Below are 20,866 nucleotides of genomic sequence, written 5' to 3'. Positions count from 1 at the left end.
CGGGGGGGAGTGGAGGCGAACTGCAGGGCCTGGCAGAGCCTGGACATGGGCCTCTCCGCTCTGCAGTCCCGGGAAGCACTGAAGGGATGGGGCATCTGAACCCCCGGCGGTGAGCTGGAGGCAGGAGACCCAGGAGCCCAGATGAGAATTTCTTGGGGGAACTGCTCACCCCACCAACAGAGGAAAAAGTGGTCAGCGGGAAGGACACAGAAGAGCAGGTTGAAGGCTGTGAGGTCACATTTTCCCTTATATTCTCTTTACACCGTACGTAAGAGCTGAAGCAGTGTGGCTCTTACGATGCATTTATACAGACGACTTCTAGGAGAAACATCTCCTGCAAGGTGTCAATTAGTACATTTAGCCTTAATACGATTTTTAAAAAGCACGGTTCCCCAGGAATGTCCTTCCCAATACATTTCTATCTTCCTTAACTGTTACAATGGGCTTATGATAGTGACAGCGACTGGAAGGGCCAAAACCACGTGTACCTCCCCACCCCCCACGATGGGAAGTCTGAGGATGACTATTGGAAAAGATCCGGCTCTGGTGGAGAGGTGCGGAAGTGGGGGGATGGGGAGGGGCCGTGAGGGGGGGAACGGCGACTTTCACTTTTTATTCTGTGTATCGCTATACTGAGTAAAATTGTTATAAGCATTATAGTACTATTTTTGGGGGAAAAAAATTAATTGTGATAAAACATACAAAGCTTGGAGTTTGCGCCCTGGCCGGTTTGGCTCAGCGGTTGGAGCGTCCGCCTGCAGTCCGGAGAGACCCGGGTTCGGTTCCCGCTAAGGGCACGTACCTCGGTTGCAGTCTGTCCCCGGCCCTGGTTGGTCGTGCGGGTGGCAGCTACTCGATGTGTCCCTTTCACATCGATGTTTCCCTCTCTCTCTCTCTTCCTCTCTCTCCCTCCCACTATATCTGTACAAAAAATGGAAAAATATCTTTGAGTGAGGATAAAAAAAACAAACAAAACCTTGGAGTTTGCCATTTTAACCGTTTTTAAGCATCAGGTCAGTGACTTCACGTTCCTCCGCGACCACCACACACCCCTTCTCCGGGACCCTCTTCACCTCGCAAAACAAACTTCTAAAGCACAAACACCACTTCTGTAATTTTCAAAACACTACAACGAAGTAAACTGTTACTGGCTTTTCATTGCCCTCCCGATCCAAATAGAAAGAACCTGAAGTGACTTCTGACCTATCGCATTCAAGCAGAGGGAAACTTCAATGGGAACGGCTTTTTTGGTCAAACGTGTTTCTCAAAATGTCCAAGGACTGAATAGATACTGTTTTTTCATCAAAACTGGGCTGTCAATTTCAAGACGCACCACTGTTGCATGTGCCAAGAGCAACGGCCAATCACAGCCCAGGATGTCAGCAACGGCAGCGGGCATTCCGACCTCTCGGGTGTTCGTGGAAAACAAGCTCGGGCCGGGTAGCGCAGTTTGCAGGAGCATCGTCCCGTGCACCAAAATGCTGCAGGTTCGATTCCTGGTCAGGGCACATGCCCGGGTTGCGGGCTCAATCTCTGGTAGGGGCCATGCAGGAGGCAGCTAACTGATGTTTCTCTCTCCCTCACTGTCTCTCTAAAAATCAATAAAAAAATAAAAAAAATGTGAAAAAAAAGTCTATCTTAGAATGGATGTAACACAACAGCTGTAAGGTTTTCTCCTTAATGCCTATGGGTTTTAGATGTCTTATGTCACGTACGGCAAGTTTTTACAACGAATTCAGCATATATGAAGCCTAATGGGACTGCAGATAGGGGCCTACATTTGCACAAAGACTGTGCTACTGAGGAAAAGAACATAAACACAGCAGGGTGGGCATTCATTTAAGGAGAAACCAAGCCCTCCCCTGAAGATACACATCCATTTCCTTCCTTCCTTCCTTCCTTCCTTCCTTCCTTCCTTCCTTCCTTCCTTCCTTCCTTCCTTCCTTCATTGATTTTTTCCTTTATTGATTTTAGAGAGAGAGGAAGGGAGAGGGAGAGAGACAGACAGAAACATTGATGAGAGAGAACATCGACTGGCTACGTCCTGCATGCCTACAACTGGGGATTGGGCCTGCAACCTGGGCATGTGCCCTGACTGGGAAATGAACCAGTAACCTCCTGATACATGGGTCGACTATCAATCACTGAGCCACACCAGCTGGGCAAGATACAAGTCCATTTAAAAATGAGAAGGAACTGCAACCTACCTAGAAAGTGTAATAAACAAAACAGTCCTTTGACGCGGTCAAGTCCAGGCTCGGGAAGTCAGTGGGGACGAGAAACACGGAGAAGACCCCTGCCCAAGGAGCCCCCGCCTCGCCTCCTCCCTTTATGTAGAAATGATTTTGTTTGGCAGTCACAACAATTCTTTGCAAATATCAATAATTTCAGTGCATGGTACATAACAGATATCAGTAAATACTGCTCACTCATGTGCTGTGACTTAAAGATGGGGTGTGTGTGTGTGTGCATGTGTATCTGTGTGCACGTGCGTGTGTGTCTGTGTGTGGACAGACATAATTTCTGACTCTATTATTTAAAAAAATATGTTTTTATTGATTTTTTTAGAGAGAAGGGAAAGACAGATAGAAACATAAATGAGAGAGACACATCCATCAGCTGCCTCCTACACGCCTCCTACTGGGGATCCAGCCTGCAACCCTAGGCAAGTGCCCCCCCCGGGAATTGAACCAGGACCTCAGTCCGTGGGGCGACGCTCAATCCACTGAGTCACACTGGCCAGGCTGTCTCTACCTTAGAGAAATTTCCAGAGGGCGTCTCATCACTTTCCATAACCTACACTAACTTTTCCAACCATTCCTACACGCAGAAAGAAATCAACTTAATCAAAACAGAACCAGAAAACAATTAAGAGGTAAAATTCACAGGCATGCTGGAGTTGAAATATACTGCCATTCACGGCGCTTCTGAATTGCAGTTTAAAGATAAGGAGTCTGCATTATGTTACAATTGCTTTAAAAAAGATAATAAAGAAAATCAATTTAACCTGAGCTTCTACCCAATTGCTTCTGAACTAAAATGTGATTAATGAGACGGACCAAGTTCAAAGTAATACTACAGTAGCCAACCCGAAAAGCCCTTAGAATACGAAAGCACCGTGACATTCCGGGGGACACGGGCAGGTGAGACAGTAACGCATGGTGACTGGCAGGAGTGAGGGCCCCGGAGTTGGGCTGTGGGGTGAGAACCCCGCTCCACTCTGGGGAGATAAGTCTGTGACTCACTTTCCTTATCTGTAAACAGAGGACAACAACAGTCCCTGCCTTATAGGGCTGTGAGCTTTAATGCTTGGAAGTCATTGCATAGGTGTGACATCACCCAATACAGGAACGTGTGGGCTGACGTGGACGGTCTCCAGCAAAGGTGCGTGAAAAACGCCCCTTCTCACATTTCTGCCTAAGAACCTGGCCCTCAGGCTGTGTGTCAGAATCCTGTTTGACTACTAATCTCAGCAATGTCAGGGTCATAGGCTAACGAGGCTTTAAACGTTACAAGTGTTTTCCCTTACACCACCAGGAGGCTTCACGTTGGACGGAGGGTCAGGTCCGGCCCGCCCGGCCCGGCTCCTTCCACGTGGCCACCAGCCAGGACAGATCAAAGCCGGCCCTGGGAGGACCACCATCCCCGGCACAGGGATGCCTAGGCTGTGACTCGAAATGATGTCAGTGTCCACGAAGAGAGACCAATTAATGTCAAAAGCAGACAACCTAACCTCAAATCATCCTTAAAATCCTCTCTGCAGTTTTATGGTTCACTCCACCCAATTCTCTTTTCCCTTTTTAGGGAGCCCAGGGAAAAACCTCTTGTTGCCGTTTTCTGTTCTTAATTGACGGGTGGTTTGAGGGAAATCTCTTAATATGAAGTTTCTGTAAATCTTCCGATGTCAAGAAATGATGATCTTTTTCACTCAGGGGCATCTTTAGTTTAAACCGCTCCACGAAGTGACATGTTCTCTGAACATAGGGGCGCTTCGCCGTCCTGGGGGGGGGGGGAATCAACACGTCAAGGAAACGTTGGAGGTGCTGCCGCTGCGGTCAGTTTCTCAACTTTCATAAGCAAATGTCAACTTGGCCATCAACACGTTCGTTAGCGGGAACACACAGCTCTCGGCTTAATTGAAACCACAGAACGTTTGCAAAGGCCCTCGGCCAGGAAGCTCAGTTTCCAGCCACCTGATAGCCGAGTCGTGCTAGCGCACAGATAAGACGGCTGGAATCTGACAGGGCCAAGCCCGCTTCCATCGCCAGGCTGCTAACTACTATCCTGACACCGAGTTAAATCACAGTTCGGCAACACGGCTGGAGGACGTCAGCGGGCCGAGGGCCGCCTCTGCGGGGCCAGCATCTCGCCAGCTTCCATCTCTATTCCGTGTGGTTTCAGAAGAATGACGTCGAAGCCGTTTCTGTACCAAACTGCATCGCAGTCCTGCCTGCTGTCCTGGGCCCACATTCATGACACAGACACGTTTACAAAGCAGCCCGCGGGGTCGCGATGCGGATCAGGAGGGGAGTAGAAGGAGACACACGAATAAAATCATGCACAGCGCTGCCCTGAGGTGCCGACTGCGGTTCTTTCTGGACGAAGGATCAGAAAGGACTGAATTTTCTTCTTCGGGTTTTCTACACTTTCTACACTTTCTGCAACGACAGGTAGGTATTTTTAGAGCTAGGGCAAAGTTTACAGCTGGGGGAGAGCTTTAAGCTAAAAAGCAGCCACAAATAAATAAATAAATAAAAAGATCAGACAACAGAAAATGTTACTTGTGTACTAGAAGTATTTTTATTCTATCTGATGGATAAAAACTAACAGATAAATAGAATACAATTGAGTCCTTTCTTTCACAATTTTGTACGCTTTAAGTTATACTACTTTTGATAGGTAAAAAGGGAGGATTTTCTGTGAGTTCCCCCCAAGTCACCATGACACGGTATCTGATGGTTACAGTGGCAAGTTTGAAAGGGCTCATTTGGTCAAGTCGCCTCAGAATTGGGAGTCCAGGAAGGCAGGGGAATACAGCTCTACCCCGTGGAACGGGCAGACAACAGGCATTAAACATATACTATATTTATAGTCTCCCACATTGCAGAAGAAATCGACAACCTAGAATGTATACATGATGAAAAAAATGAGCAAGAAAACAAGGCCAAAGAGAAACAATGGTGAGGAAGGCACAATCGCGGGGGCTGCCCACCCAGCTCCACGCCCACGGCAGACACCGCACGTCAGGCTGGGGCCGTGCCACCTCGACCCAGGCGCTCAGGTGGTGACACGGATCTGCCACCATGTGACCCCACGTCTACTAACGAGGGGGGGGTTAACGTAGCTGCCGGTCTCCCAGCAGGCACTCAGGAGAAGCCACAGTCACAGCTGCGTCCCACGTTCACGCTTCGGGGACTACACCAGACACCAAGACCTGAGACTCCCTGGAGGCAGACGGGGAGAAGCTGGGCAAGAGCAGCGAGAGTCCTTCCCGGAGGCACAGGCGATGGACAGGCAACCTGAGCCCATCCCCCCAGGCAGTGCACACAGAGGAAGGCAGCCGGTCAGGGCACCCATGACCTTGAACCTGGTCAGGGAAAACTCTGAGGCTGGTCTTCCAAAGCTACCCCAGGATGCCTTGAGGCCTCGCCTGGAGCCGAAGGCAGGTGGGGCAGGACATCGGAAGCGGGTTCAGGCCACTACCTGTCCCGCCTGGTGTGGGAGCTCAGCAGCCCGGGGACTCAGCCCAGCCTTTTCTTTCTGTGTGTGGTTTCCGGATACAGTTTCCTCTTTCAAAATCGCTAACTGTCTCCTTGTGCAGGGAGGACCTTATGCTGTGAGCAATCTCCCATTGTCTTTGAAAGTAGGTAAAAAGGTGGGAAAATGTTGTTAAAGGACAAACCAAAGTACAGTTGCCTTTTTCTCCCCTCAACAAAGCAGCAGGCGGGTGGATTACAACGCCCCTCCTCAACAATGGCCTGGCCGCGGCCCGGGGCGGTCCGGCCGCCTCAGGAGCTGACGGCAACCTGCCTGGAGCCCAGGTTCCCAGCCAACAATGGGAACACTCATCAGCGGGGACCACAGATCCACCCTCTCTGAAGGGCAGAATTAAAGTCTGGAGTCAGGACAGGCAAGTTCTGATCTCAGGACGCGCTCCCCAAGCTGCAAGGGCGGGGCAGCCAGCCGCCTTTCCTGTACACTTCAAAGTGTACACGTGCCATTCGAAGTGTACACGTGCCATTCGAAGTGTACACATGCCATTCTTTTTTTTTTTTTTTTTAAATTTTTGAATCCTCGCCCAAGGATATTTTCCCATTTATCTTCAGATAGAGCAGGAGGGAGGGAGAGAGGAAGAGAGAGAGAGAAACATCAATGTGAGAGAGACACATCGATTGGTTGCTACCCACACGACCCCAACTGGGCTGGGGACAAATCACAGAGGTACATGCCCTTGGCCAGAATCGAACCCGCGACTCTTTGGTCTGAGGGCCAACACTCTAACTGCTGAGCGACACTGGCTAGGGCTGTGCCATTCATTCCTAATCGTGCATGAGCAAAATTCATTTTCGAATCTAATTCTAAGCAAAAAATATATGTATTTTTTACATTAGGGTTATTTAATGCAAACAATAAAAGGACCCCGAATCTCTGTTAGCCGACCCTTCCGCAAGTCCGTCTTGCCTGGCTCCCAGCCCTCTTAACAGCCACCTCGGCCAAGCAATTCTCCAGAGCCAAGCGGTGCAGAGGTCAGCAGACACTCGACCCAGGCCAGCTCCGCGAGGTCTGGGAGTCGTCCTCACCCACACTTCACAGATAAGGAGGCGGAGGCGCAGGGCCAGGTAAGTCATTTGTCAACCTCCCAAAGCTAATAAGCGTGGCAGCCACGCCTGAGCGGGTCTGATTCAAACCCGCACTGGCCGGCCCCTTGGCTCCTTCCCCCTCCGCCTGCTTCTCAGGTGATCCCCACATCTCTTTCCCAGTCCCCCCTCCTCTGATAAGGCTGAGAAAACAGTCGTGGTAGATAAGGGGAGCAGCCTGCACCCCTTAGCCACTCCCGCCCGCTCCGTGTCTGCCCGGCCCGGCCTGCAAGCCGAGGACACGGGGTGACGGAGGCCAGGAGACTGGAATCGGACGTCGGCGTCTGAAACCTTCACCCCCTTGGTTCCTCAGCCACTCTGCAGCCCGCCCACCGCTTCCCGGCCTCGGGTGGGAACACACAGAGGACAAGCAGCCACTGCAGCGAGGGGCCCCGTACACAACAACCCTCTACAAGGCATCAGTACGTACAGTTTCAATCACACACCCAGAGGCATCAAATCGAAGCTGACTCCAGCTTATTTTACCCATCCACAGGTGGAGGCACTCGGCTACGGGGTACTGCAGTGACACATGCTTCTCTGTTTTACGTGATAACTGAGTTTCCTGTTCCCCCAATTCCGCCCAGAACCAAAGCCGAAATGACACTGGCAACAGGCAGGAGCCCTGGGTACCTCCATTCACACACAGGAGCTGGGGCCCAGGTTAAAAACACTGTCACCCGATTCTCCCAAGTATCCCCTACAAGTTGTGATGTCAGTTACGGAGGATAACATGATTACAGTAACCAGATAACGTGTTACCCCCGCATTTCCGGACAGGATTAACGGTCGTTCCCTGAAATAAGAATGACGGCAGCCAAGTCTTGGGGGCCAGGAGCCAGCGAGCCATCTGTGCCCAGCTGTCCTGCAGTTGCCTGCGATTCAACACACTCAAAACTGCACTTGCCCTGGCCGGTGTGGCTCAGTGGGGCTGGGCATCGGCCCGTGCACCCAGAGGCTGCCAGATCAATTCCTGGTCAGGGCACATGCCCGGGGTTTTGGGCTCGATCCCCAGTAGGGGGCACGCCAGTGGCAGCTGATTGGTGTTTCTCTCTTCTCTCTTAAAAATCAATAAACTATTTTTTTAAAAAATTAAAACTTCATTCACATTTCCTTCCAAGAGCTGTCAGCTCCTACTCCCTGCCCCTTTTCACTGTAGTACTATTACAAATAATCGCTCCCTGCAGGAAAACGCAAAAATAGAGAAGAGTTCCAAGGAGAATATGAAAAACCACTCAGCTCCGTGTTGCCTTCGCTGTGCCAATACACACACACACACACACACACGCGCGCGCGCGCGCGCGAGTGCATACACACACACACACACACACATTTGTTTTGTTTGACTTGAAACAAAATGGGTCTCATGCTGGGCATACAATTTTATCACCACTGTCCCTCAAATATGTCGTGACTCTTTCTTCATTTCAATACTTCAGCCACACAATTTTTTTTAGTTTTTTTTTTTTTTTTTTTTTTACGATTAAGAAGTAGATCAAGGCATGGATACATCAGTGAGATCGTTTGAGCCCACTACTCCTATGGAGGACACCAAAGATACCTGAGATTTCTGCTTCTTTGAGGGTATGTTGAAATTCCTTCGGAGACACTTCTAGAGGAATTGCTAGCTCTCAGGTCCCAGCCCCAGTGATGCCTTCATTACTTCCTGCTAGTTCATGTTTCTGGGAACCTGTTCTTGTCTCTGCCTCAACTCACCCTTCAAGATGAAGCGAGAGAAAGAGACAGGAGTGTGGGCCAGACCATTCTTTCTTTTCTTTTTATCATCAGATAGAGTGGGAGGGAGGAAGAGAGAGACAGGGAGAAACATCGACATGATGGAGCCACACAGACGGGCTGCCTCCTGCACGACCCCACCAGGGCATGGACGAACCACAACCGAGGCAGGTGCCCCCGACTGGGAACTGAACCTGTGACTCATTGGTCTGCGGGCTGACGCTCTAACCTCTGAGCCAAACCAGCCAAGGCCCAGGCATTCTGGATCCCCTTTTTCACACAGCAATGTAGCCCTTTCTTAATTAGTCCAAGCGTCCTGTGAGCACCGATCATCCGATATTGCTGTCCGTTTCCTTCCCTGTGCGATGAACCACGCAGGGATAGGCGCAGCAATCTATGTTCAATAAACAGCAGCTTAGTCAACGGCCAGTGACTAGAACAGAACCGGTGGAATCTTCTACTGATAACCACGGCTCTCCTTGGGCTGCTCCAACCGCCTGAGGGCATCAAGGTCTGGACCCAGGACACACAATGAAACTCATTTCAGGACATTTCCCACCAGTCTTCTTACACAGGTCATCACAACAGCCAATGGGTTGTGCTCCAAAAACCCACTCACCGGACGATTATTTGGATGGTGGAAAGCTCTGGGCAAATTTCTGCCAAACTGAATTCTATCTGAGAAAGCAAGTGTTGCTCTAAGGTGTTTCAAGATAAACCAGGTCTACTAAGTTCAAGAAATAAGGAGAGGAACCACAAGACTGGCTCTCTGAGGTGCAAAAAGGAGCGTCCACCTTCATTGCAAACGCCAGGATGAGGTCACTCACTGGTGTGACATGTCGCAGTAAGATTCCCCTATCGACAGCTAGCGTTTCTCCAACTTTCTTCCCACAACTCCCTACAGACTGATGCTCATTTTCCATGGCGCCCTTTATCACTCCTGGGGCAAGGAAGAGAAACCATCCACCTCTTTCTTCTGAGAACGTAAAGAAAGAACAAAAACAGTTCCCCAGCTTCAGCCCAGGGCAGCTAAGAACCAAGACAAACGAAAGGTATTGGGTTTGCTCAGTGTCTGGGCATAAACATGGACGACATAGCTAAGTAGGCACGTTTTCTTTTATTTTTAATCAAACATTAAAAAAAAAAAAATCTAAATAGCATCAGAACTCTCCCAGCAAGAACAGGTGAAGTGTGGCCAAGAAATGTCTGCGACAGAAAAGTAACAAAGAGGCACTTGTCTACCGGATATTAGAACATCATTCAACCTCCAATCATTGCGATGGGTGGTACTGGCAGGAGAACAGACAGACCGACGGAACAAATAGGAAGTCTGAAACGCACCCAGGGACTCAGTTTGGGGACCAGCATCCGGACTGTAAGGGAACGAGAGGGCTTCCCCCACCGATGGTACCAGACCGTGCACCAGTCGGGGAAACAGGAGGTGAGTGTCTCTACCTCTTCCAGAATCTGAAGGGGGAAAAAAAGTTACTTTTAAAACTCTCTCCTGAGTAATCCATTTCTGAGCTTAGAGGAAAAAAAACTAAAATCAAAAAGGAAGAGCAATGAACTGCATGACAATTTAACTTCTATGTATCAAACAACATTTTTTTTTTTTTTTAAAATATGAGTGGATATTTTCCCACTTATCTTCAGATAGAATGGGAGGGAGGGGGAGAGAGACACACACACAGAAACATCGATGTGAGAGAGACACATCGACTGGTTGCCTCCTGCATGACCCTGACCAGGGCCAGGGACCAAAGCGCAACTGAGGTACGTGCCCTCAACCGGAATCGAACCTGAGACTCTTTGGTACACAGGCCGATGCTCTAACCGCTGAGCAAAACCAGCCAGGGCTCAAACAACACAGTTTTTTTAAAAAAAGAAAAAATATGGGGAAACTATGAAGTGCAGCTACTAATAGACTGCCGGCATAATACATTCCCATGGAAGTAGAATGGTACCATTCCCAAGTAACATCACCCAGAAGACGACCGCTTTGCAGATGAGTAAAGTAACTGTTTTCTTCATTTGTAGAACCCTCAAGGAATCTTTCCTTAAGATGCTCTCAGACCTCCAACACTATACTACCTTCAGAGGCAAATCTCTCGATTCCTTTCTAAAGTCACGACATTGATGAAGCTAAGGGTACACCCACCTGTGTGTCCAAAAGCGTCCTCAAAACCCTTCCTGTGCAAAACCAGCGCTCTGCTGATGCGCCTCCTTCCCGGCCTCAATCAGTTCCCTTTAGGCTCCCCATCTCAAGGCGAAATCCTAGAAGTCACTGCTGATTCCTCTGTGCTCGCTCCTCACCGGCATTCCGTCAGCAGGTCTTAAACTCTGGCTCCAGCCTGCAGCTATCCAGGGACCAGCACCTTCTCTCCATCTCCACGACCACCAGCTCCAGCCACCCCTCCCTCACCTGGACCACCTCCTAACATCTCCTTGCTTCCCTACGATCCATTCCCCACACACTAGGCAAAACGAACTGCTCACAACACAATGCAGTCGCCTCCCTTGCCTGCCTAAACCCTCGGAGGGTGATTCACTCAGAATGAAATTGCACCAGAGCTCAGCTAGGCCTCCGTCCTCTTTCTTCCGGTGTCTTTCCGGCTGGTTACTGCCTGTAATTTACCAGCTCTCCCCTCGAGTGCTCATCAGTGACATTCACAACCGGTTGCCCATGATCAGGTCTCAGCCCAGACACCACGTTCTCTGAGGTCTTCTTCCCCCAACCACCTAAAATATGACCCCACCCCACCCCGCCCACACTCTGCTCTATTTTTTCCACAGCACCCATCACAGTCGGACACCCCCCTGTAGCATCTGCCCCTCCCACTGCAACAGCAGCTCCATGACAAGCATCTCCACCGTGTCCCCAACACTCAGAGTCCGGTTCAGAGGGGCAAGGCATGTCCTTGTGAACAAGGGCGCAAATCCTAAGTGATGTATCTGAACTTTTTTTTTATTCTCACCCGAGGACATTTTTTTTTTTTTGCATTTATCTTCAGATAGAGCAGGAGAGAGAGAGAGAGACATCAACGTGTGAGAGACACATTGAGTGGCTGCCACCCACACGACCCCAACTGGGGCTGGGGACAAACTGCAACCGAGGTACGTGCCCCTAGTGGGAACCGAACCCGGGACTCTCTAGTCCGTGGGCTGATGCTCTAACTACGGATCTAAACCGGCCAGGGCTGTATCTGAACATTTTAATGAATCTGGATCACTCAGGGCTGATGGAAGAAGTCAGCCCTGGATGGTCCCTGATCGGCTACACTTTGAATTTTGTTTTGCTTGTTTTTAAAAATTGGTGTCTTGCCTGCTCTGAGTTGTCATGGCAGTGCTACCATCCCTTGGTGGCCTCTCTCCCTACTTCAAGCATAGGGAAGCAAAAGGCGTAGCGATGGGGCTGTCCCATCGTTAAATGTACTCGTTTCAATGCAGACAGGCATATCGACTAAGTGTGTTTGTTTTTTAAGCTCCTTTCTGGATCTACCTTCTGACATTCCCAATACTGTACCATAAAAGTATACCATAATGCCAGCTTACTGAACAGGTCGGCATCTCCTTCCACTCAGAAGCCAAAGGCTGATTTTATTTTAAAAAGCAAAAACACAACACACTGGAGTTTTTTCCAAGGTAAACAACGAACCCGCCTCTTAGGAGAGATCATACCCAGCGGCAAACGCGAGCTCTACCTTGTGCTGAGAGATTGCAGCTGACTTTTACACCCAGTTGTGCATGAGATTTATGATTTCAGAGCTGAGCATGGACTTCTGGCCCAGGCTGCAAAGCACAGCAAAGTCATAATCATAAGTTACACCCTCTAACCTCCATCCAATTCAGGCCTGCCTCAGAAGTTCCTTACGGCTAAAATCGTCCCGTGCCGTCTCTTGCAGCCAGTCTAAACACAGGGTTGACAGCTGAGAAGCGGAGGACCTTAACAGGCAGGGCAGGTCCACCCTCAGGCTCCAAGTAACTGTAACTTCTTAAGATCAGAGAGATAGAAAAGGTTAGCTGGAGAGCTGACAGAGTGACTGGACAGGATACATTGTTTCCCCCTACGGTTCTCCTTTATCAGAAAGGCAGAGTTGTCACAAAGGAGGAAGATGGGATACACTGTTTCTAGGTAAGGGTTTTCCTTTATCAGAAAGGCAGAGTTGTCACAAAGGAGGAAGATGGGATACACTGTTTCTAGGTAAGGGTTTTCCTTTATCAGAAAGGCAGAGTTGTCACAAAGGAGGAAGATGGGATACACTGTTTCTAGGTAAGGGTTTTCCTTTATCAGAAAGGCAGAGTTGTCACAAAGAAGGAAGGGGCGGGGGAGCACAGAGGGTAAATTGTGTTTCCACTTTCCCCTAACTGCCCCAAAGAAAACAAACAAGGGGATGAAATCTCAGGTCTAAAAAAGATGAAGTAGCAGATTTGGAAAGAGGCCCAAAGAGGTCAAGCCTGGGTTTTGGGACAAGATCATCTCCAAGTGTAAAACATGAGATTCAGTCTGCATTACATTTTCTGAGTATAACTGAAACCCTACTGGTTTGCATATACTGCTTTCGTATCCACGACAATGTATCTGTTTGGGGAGGGGGGTAAAGATTCACACCATCTACTATATGAACCAGCTACTTTGATAGCGGTCCCCAATGTTGTACAGTCACAGGACTTGTCACCAAAGTGCAGTCATGTGGGTGTACTTTTAAAACCATGCTGTAAGCAATTTATGGAGCTCATCCTCAACTTCTGATGTGGGTATTTCTCTTGTCGAAAGGCACAATTTGCATCACATTTTCTGGGTAATTCACGGTAGATCTGGGGAGCAGAAAACCTTGACCTGAAGGTTTCCAAATTGAGACTTTGGGCTCCATTTCCACTATGGCATTCTAAGCTTTTCAAAGTCACTCAGGATCCCGCTAGACAAGATCCTAATGGAAGCACAGACACTTGCTACTTCTCTGTTACCCTCTCTACAATACACTACATTCTCCCTTGGAGGAACGGAGATCCGTATAAACTTTCCCCCTCACAACATGGAATGCCTGCACATTCAGACCAGGGCTCGATTTAAAAGCTGAAGTCACAAAGGTATTGGTGGTAAATCAAGAACCAACAGCAGCCAGCTTGGCCTTGCTCAACACTGACTACTCAAGAAGTTCATTCCCAGAGGGCCTCTCAGGACTGCTTTGCCCTGCAGCACTTCTGTAACTTGACACGTGTGAGGTTTCCCTCACACCCCATTATGAATGTACACCCCTCTTCTACCTCCAATTCACTGCAATACAAATCTGCCATTCCCAAATCATCTCCCTTCTAAAGACGACTTTGGCTAATCCCTTTGCTAATCCTGAACATGATTCCAGGCACTTTTATGACTCATCTGGCCAACTAGGGCCCAGACGCTGGATAACATCACTAAACTGGGCTAGTTAACACCAACTCGACCACAGGCCAGGAACTGCTCCCCCAAAGACTCTCTTTCCATTCCCTGAGCAGACTGGTGTGCTCGGCGTGCAGTGGGCACCCCTTTCACTAACAGGACTGCTGTCAGGAGTGGAATCTGCATGTTGGCCACGGAAGGGGTCTAACCAGGTTCATTCACATGGGCTCTAGTTCTGCAAGGGCCAAGGCGGCAGATTTCAGAGACTCAAATAATCACCACCACTGTTACAGGTAAAGAGTTTTTCTAACAACGTTATGAGAGGGGTGAGGACCAGTTAACAAAGGACAGGGTTTGGACATGGAAAACTGAAGTGTCTTGCATAGTCAGGGTGGGGACCACACCCACAGGGGACACCCTGGTCCAGCTGACCCCAAAGCCCACGCTCTTGAGCGTTGAGCGCAACATCCTGCCTCTGACCTCTGCTGCTAAAGCCTGGCATCCCCGAGGGGTACCCGGGGAGCCTCGGTTCCTGAAATCAGGTAACGGCATGAGCCATGGGACGATCTGCAGGGCCGCCGGCCAGGATGCTGGATGCCAGGTCTCACCTGTAGACGGCCACGGCGCGGGTCTGCAGGTATTTCTGGGCGGTCATGACTCCCACGAAGAGAAAGTTCCTGTCGCGCGGGCCGCCATCCGAGGCCGAGCCGTGCGGCCAGAGCTGCGCCCCGCGCGCATCGCTCCGCGCCCCGCCGACCTGGGAAGCCGCCGCCGCCGCCTGCCCGGGCCGGCAGCCCTCGGGGCTGGCGCGGCGCCGCGGGCCCGCTCGCTTCAGCTCGGAGGCGCGGGGCAGGACCAGCCGCGAGGCCAGCACGAAACCCAGCACGAGCCCGAGCAGCACGCTGAGCCAGGCGCGCCGGCCGCGCACGGCCATGTCCGCGCCGCTCCGCCCGCCGGGCCGCCGCCGCCGCCGGCTCCGCGCGCCCTCCGCTCGCCGCCCCCGCCCGCGGAGGCCAGCCCGCCCTAGCGCCGCGAGGCCCGGCCCGGGCAGCGCCGCGGCCGCCGCGGGCCCGCCGCGCCCATCGCGGCCCCCGAGCCGCCCGCAGGCCCCGCGCCGGCGCTTTGTTCCGCACGCGCCCCGCCGCGGCCTGCGCCTTTAAGACGGGACCATGTCCGGCGCGCGCCGGCGGCTCGGGCGCAAGGCGGCGGCGGCGGCGGCGGCCGCGGAGGCGGCTCCTCCCGCTCGCGCGCGGGGGCGCGGGGCCAGCGCAACGGCGACTGCAGTGGCGGCGGAGTCCGGGCCCCCGCTCCGCCCCGCCCGCGTCCCCCGGCCGGCTCGGCTGCGATCGCGCTGCGCCCGTGCCCGTCCTCGTCGTGCCCGGCGCCGCCGCAGCTGCACATCCTCCGGCTCAGCTCGCCATGGCAGCAGGAGCCCCTCACGTCACGCACGGCGCGTTATGAAGCCGTCGGGAGCGAGGAGTCGTGGCCCCTCTCGGGATCCGTCCGCGCCGTCCGATTGGTGCAAAAGTGAATGGGGGGCGGTTCACGTGGCCAAAGTTTGACCAAAAAAAAAAAAAACACCCCTCCTGGCGCGCGCGGCGCCCCACCCGCGCGGTCTGCGCGGTTCCGCCGGGCGGAGGGGGCGTGGGCCGGGCTCGGCGCCGGCGGGGACCCGGCCCCCGGCGCCCGCGCAGCCCGTTATCTGCCTGGGGCCACGCCCCCCGGCCCGCGCTCCGGCCCCCGGGCGTCCCATTCGTGCCCGCTGCGTGGCCAACGTGGGGAGGGCTGTGTGAAGACCGGGCTTTCGGTCCCCACGCTGTGCCGGAGCGGCGGGCCCGGGAGCAGAGTGTCCTCAGATCAACCCGCCGTCCACGCCCTGCCCTCCAGCCGGGCGGACCTGGGCGCCCCGGCCCCGCGCCGCCCGGTTCACACTGTCCCTTTGTTCCCGCCGTCCTGTGGGCTGGACGCGCACGTATAGAATCAACAGCCCGGGAGCCGTTTGAGACGTGCACGCTTTGGGGGCGGGGGGGTGCGCCGTGAATTCACTGACCTTGTTCCCTGTCACTAGTTTTTAAACTTAAAAAAAAGCGAGCGTGTTTCATGTCCAAGCTCCTAACAGTACCAGCCTTTAATGGATGCTGAATAAATGGTAGGTGATGTTCCCACTTGGGTGTTAAGTCCGCCTTTTATTGACATTCTCGGCCAGCAGATAGTCCGCTAGTACCCTCACCCGGAGCGTTGTGGACATTTGAACATGGCCCGTCTATAAAAGGAACGTGGATTTCTAAAGATAGGTTTTGGATGTCAAATTTTATACATTGCTTCTTAAAAACCAAGCAACAAACAAGAAACAGCCAGGCAACAAAAGCTGAGAAAGTTCCCACACGGCAAATGTTTGTATAGAGGAAAATACGAGGCGGGGCAAAAGTAAGTCTGCAGTTGTGAGCTCGTGGAACACAGTTTATTCTTGTATTGTTACTTATTAATGTATTGTTTTCCATACGAACAGAACAGCTGTATGTCTACTTTTGCCCCTCCCTGTATTAGTCTTGTTACTTAGTCGCCAATGTGCTGGGGTTTTCTAATGAAACTTTTGGACAGCAAAATATTTTCCTGGGCCTGACAGGTCCCCTTCATTCATTGAATCAGATGAACCCGGGACTTAAAGACAGAAAATAATTGTACTTGGGGGAATCCTTGGGTCTTTCCTCATTGTTACCATGACCACGTGATTGAAATATTACATAATTTAAAGTGCTCGGTTGTGGAACACACACCAGTTCTCTTGTTTATTCTTTGGATAATGCCACTTTCTTGGGCACTTGTGATTTATGTCAAAAATAGTCCATCACCCACCTTCCCGCAGATACCCTCCCTAAGCGGTGATCCGTGTCTAAAATTACTCATTATGCAGTGAATACGGCAGTGGTCATGGGAAAACACAGAACACACAACCATGAATTACAGGCTCAAAAACCATCCAGATGGGGTTTTAGTAAGACCATAAGCCATAAATACTGACTAGTCACCAGATCCCCCAACTTCAGCAACACCCTCATAATTCACCATGGTTTCCATAAGGCACACATCTGACAGGATACAGATGTTTAATTTGGTGACATACTTCCTTATTTCAGTATTCTAATATCTTTTCAACTTCTCTGTATTTCTTCTCCTAGACTGAAACCCAATGGCAAGTACATAAAGGTGGGATGAGAATGGACATTTGGAGGATGCCCAGTCCCCTGATTCCTAGCTGTCCCTCAGTTCCCAGGTCAACAGCCTCACCTACCTCACCGGCAGATGCAGTGGGAGGGTTTCCTTGGTAACGAAGAGAACATGCCCTATTCTCCCTAAAGGCTGAGCCGGGAGGTTTAGAACACGCAGGTCAAGGAGAAAGTGACGTAACGTAGCTGAAGTCCTCCCAGGAGCAGCGAGGAGGGCCAGGCCAGGGGACGGGGAGAGGAAAAGAAGGAGACAGGGGACCTTGAGCAGTCAGCCAGGGGCACCAGGAGCCTTCACGCTGCTGCAGGGCAAGTATAGCCTGGGGAGGGGGGACTCTAGCTCAGCAGGAAGCAGCAGCTGGATGGTCAAGTTGAGGCAGATCTCCTGCAGAGGGATCCAACAGTGTCCAGCAAGAGCCCCTGAAGAAACCAGAATCAGGGGTCAGAGTTGTCCTAGGTGGGTGGGGCTTTCACAGCCCAGGCAACTGCCTGGGACCAAGGAATCAGTGACAGCCAGAGGCCCAAAGGAGCAGATGAGACCAGTAGGGAGACTGGCCCCACCAGCCCCTGCACAGCCAATGGTGGCCAGGATCCCGGGAGGAGGCCCCTCCCACCCCCAGTGCACACAGGCACCTACCCCCAGCCTCCTGGAGACCAGGGCAGGGCCTCCTCCTCCACGTTGCCCTCTCCTTGGTTTTTAAGGGCTAGAAGAAGTCAGGTTGATGGGATTTCTTAGGCATTTCACCTCATGAAACCGAAGAAAGAACTTTGTCTCCATTCAGCTGCACCAGGAGCCCACACTGTTAAGTTGAGGGAGTCGCGGACCATTTCTCCCATTTAAAAAAGGAGTGTCCTGCCCTGGCCAGTGTGGCTCAGTCGGTTGGTTGAGCATTGTCCCATGAACCAGAAGGTCGCTGGTTCGGTTTCTGGTCAGGGCATGTGCCCGGGTTTTGGGCTCCATCCCTGGTGGGGGAAGGGCGGGGTGAGGAGGGCAGCCAATCGATGTTTCTCTCTCTCCCTCTCCCTTCCTATCTCTTTCTCTAAAATCAATAAAAACATACATATATTTTTTTAAAAAGACCTTAACCATAATGAGAGAGACTTGTAGAGGAAAAGCCAAGGTGCAGTTCAATGATAAGACTGACTGGCACAGACCCTGCCCAGGAGGGGTCCTGGGCTGGACGAGGGACACAGAGCCTGGGTGCTCACCTCCTTCCCACACGAAGGAAGTCCCATCTGGACAAGCTGCATGCCCACTCAGATCTGTTTCCTCATCTCTAAATGGATGTGTTCCACTACCTCATGTTCAAAGTTCCTCCTCTGATTCTCGGCTGATGTTAAGAAATTTGTTGAAAAACACGTCCTCTGATGTCCTTTCTGTTTTGGTGCCTGTGACTCCCCACGGCGTGTCAGTAAAGCTGATTTCCAGGGACATTACTGACCCTTCTGTCGCCCACAGCAGTGTCCCCTCCGTGTTCCTTTTCTTTCTGTGGCTGATGCATTGAAGGCCTGTTACAGGTATACCCTTTTATATCCTGTGCAGCGATTTCTTGGACGCCCTTAGTAAATGCCTTGATTGCTCATTGGCAGCAAGTTGGGAACACACCGGAGGCAGAGATCCCTGTAAGGGCTTCTCTGAAGAGGATGCTCCTGGGCTCCCACCTAAAATGGGGGCCTGCAAAAAGGGGGGATAATTTTTTAAAAACCTTTAGATAGACTTCTTTTAAAAAACAGAAAATGCAGGCCCTGGCTGGGTAGCTCAGTTGGTTTAGAGCATGGTCCTGATAGGCCAAGGTTGTGGGTTCGATCCCTGGTCAGGGCACATACAAGAATCAACCAGTGAATGCATCAATAAGTGGAACAACAAATTGATCTCTCTCTCAAATGAATAATTAAAACAAACAGCCTGGCTGGTGTGGTTGAGCATCAACCCATGCACCAAGAGGTCGCCAGTTCAATTCCCGGTCAGGACACATGCCCAGGTTGTGGGCCAAATCCCCAGTGGGGGGCATGCAGGAAGCGGCCAATTTATGTTCTCTCTCATCGATGTTTCTATCTCTCTGCCCCTCTTCCTTCCTCTCTCTCTAAAATCAATAAAGAAAAAAACAAACAAACAGAAAAAGTGAACGCTGAGGAGTTATAATAAGCCACCCTATTTGAACTCTGTTCATCGCCGTCAAAGACAAAACTCCATAATGTACATTTCACTCATGTTATCACTTAACTTCTGTTAACCCCACAACACTTTGCTTTATTTTATTTTATTTTTTTTATCCTCATTCGAGGACATTTTTGCATTTATCTTCAGATAGAGTGGGAGGGAGAGAAGAGGGGGAAGAGAGAGAGAGAAACATCGATGTGAGAGAGACACACCGAGGGGTTGCCACCCACACGACCCCATCCAGGGCTGGGGACAAACTGCAACCAAGGTACGTGCCCTTAGCGGGAATCGAACCCGGGTCTCTCCAGTCCGCAGACCGACGCTCTAACCCCTGAGCCAAACTGGCCAGGGCCACTTTGCTTTATTTTTAATACTGCAATTTAAGGTCCTCAGTAGCTCATTAATTTTGCTCAATATTTCCTTCCATTTGCAGCATTTCTAGCCAGACACAGGGAAGGGCAAATGATTACAGCTTACGCTCTGGCCCCAGACACGGGTGGAGCTGACACTGGTGCTTCTAGAATGTTCTTCATGTTTCCTTGGTCTACTTCCCAGCTCTGTCCATTCTTTCCATCAGATATTGCCTTGGTATGTGTGTGTTGCTCACACAAGTGTATGTAAGTGTGTAGGAGAGAGAGAGAGAGACAAGGGAAGAAATTTAGCTCCTCTCTGCTGGCCGGAAGGGTGTAATCTTACCACCCAGAGGACCACCAGCACAGGACAATTGGGAAAACAGCCTGGATGTTCTCCGGGAGATAAGCTCAGTGCGGAGGCCGGGCACAGTCAGCGTCTAGTCTTAGACTTAATCCCTGAGTAGCAGGGGAGTTTGCCTTTTCTACCCGTTGCCAAGAAATGCCATTAATCTTCAGAGCCACGCCAGGGTTCCCACAGCTGAAGAGTTTGCACAAAGACAAAGCTTCCATTTCGCGGGAGGGAAGGGGGGGCCCCCCTCCAAACCCAGGCGTTGGTCAGCTGGTCCGCAACCTCGGTACCACCCGAGGGCTCCACACAGCGGTGGTCAGGCCTGGACGCCGGTGGACTCGCTCCAGGCGTGCAGCTCAAACTCTCTTTGTTTGACTCCAGGCCTCCTGGAGCATGAAGTTGCTTGAGGGGAAAAGAATTCAAGCTGCAGAAGAAGGTTTAAGCTACGAGGAATCGGGGCAGCTGGAATTCTGATCCACAGACACAGGAGGTGGAAGGCAAGAGGCAGACTTGAACGTCTTCAAGGCCGCGAACGGACCCCCCTTCATGGATCTTTCGCGCGCCCTGTTATTCTGCAATCATGCCCACGTTCTGTCATACTTACTGTCTCCGATCGCTAATCGCTAGACAGTCATGGTTTTCAGCTGGGCCCGGCGCAGGTAACACTGCAGGGGAATCTCCAAGCACATGACCCCTTTCTTTCCTTTTGAAATAGGAGCGTGGCCCCATGACCCCATAAGTCAGGATTTCGGGCTCCAAAAACCATTAGAGAATACATTTGTTGTGTTAAGTCACCACGTTCGTGGTG

The 20,866-nt window shown here is 51.3% G+C and overlaps 1 protein-coding gene across 1 annotated transcript in view; it reads right to left on the bottom strand.

Moving 5' to 3' along the window:
- Positions 1–14,913, bottom strand: part of CHSY1 (chondroitin sulfate synthase 1) — a 49,744-nt gene extending 34,831 nt beyond the window's left edge. Inside the window, exon 1 of the mRNA XM_036277860.1 lies at positions 14,580–14,913. Coding sequence (XP_036133753.1) covers positions 14,580–14,905 — 326 coding nt within the window. The 5' untranslated portion in view covers positions 14,906–14,913. The remainder of the gene's footprint in view (positions 1–14,579) is intronic.
- Positions 14,914–20,866: the final 5,953 nt, after the last annotated feature.

Source organism: Molossus molossus, unplaced genomic scaffold, assembly GCF_014108415.1.
Source record: "Molossus molossus isolate mMolMol1 unplaced genomic scaffold, mMolMol1.p scaffold_m16_p_24, whole genome shotgun sequence".
Classification (NCBI taxonomy): domain Eukaryota; kingdom Metazoa; phylum Chordata; class Mammalia; order Chiroptera; family Molossidae; genus Molossus; species Molossus molossus.
Note: the sequence above shows the minus strand (reverse complement) of the source record. Positions and strands in the feature narration are given on the sequence as shown.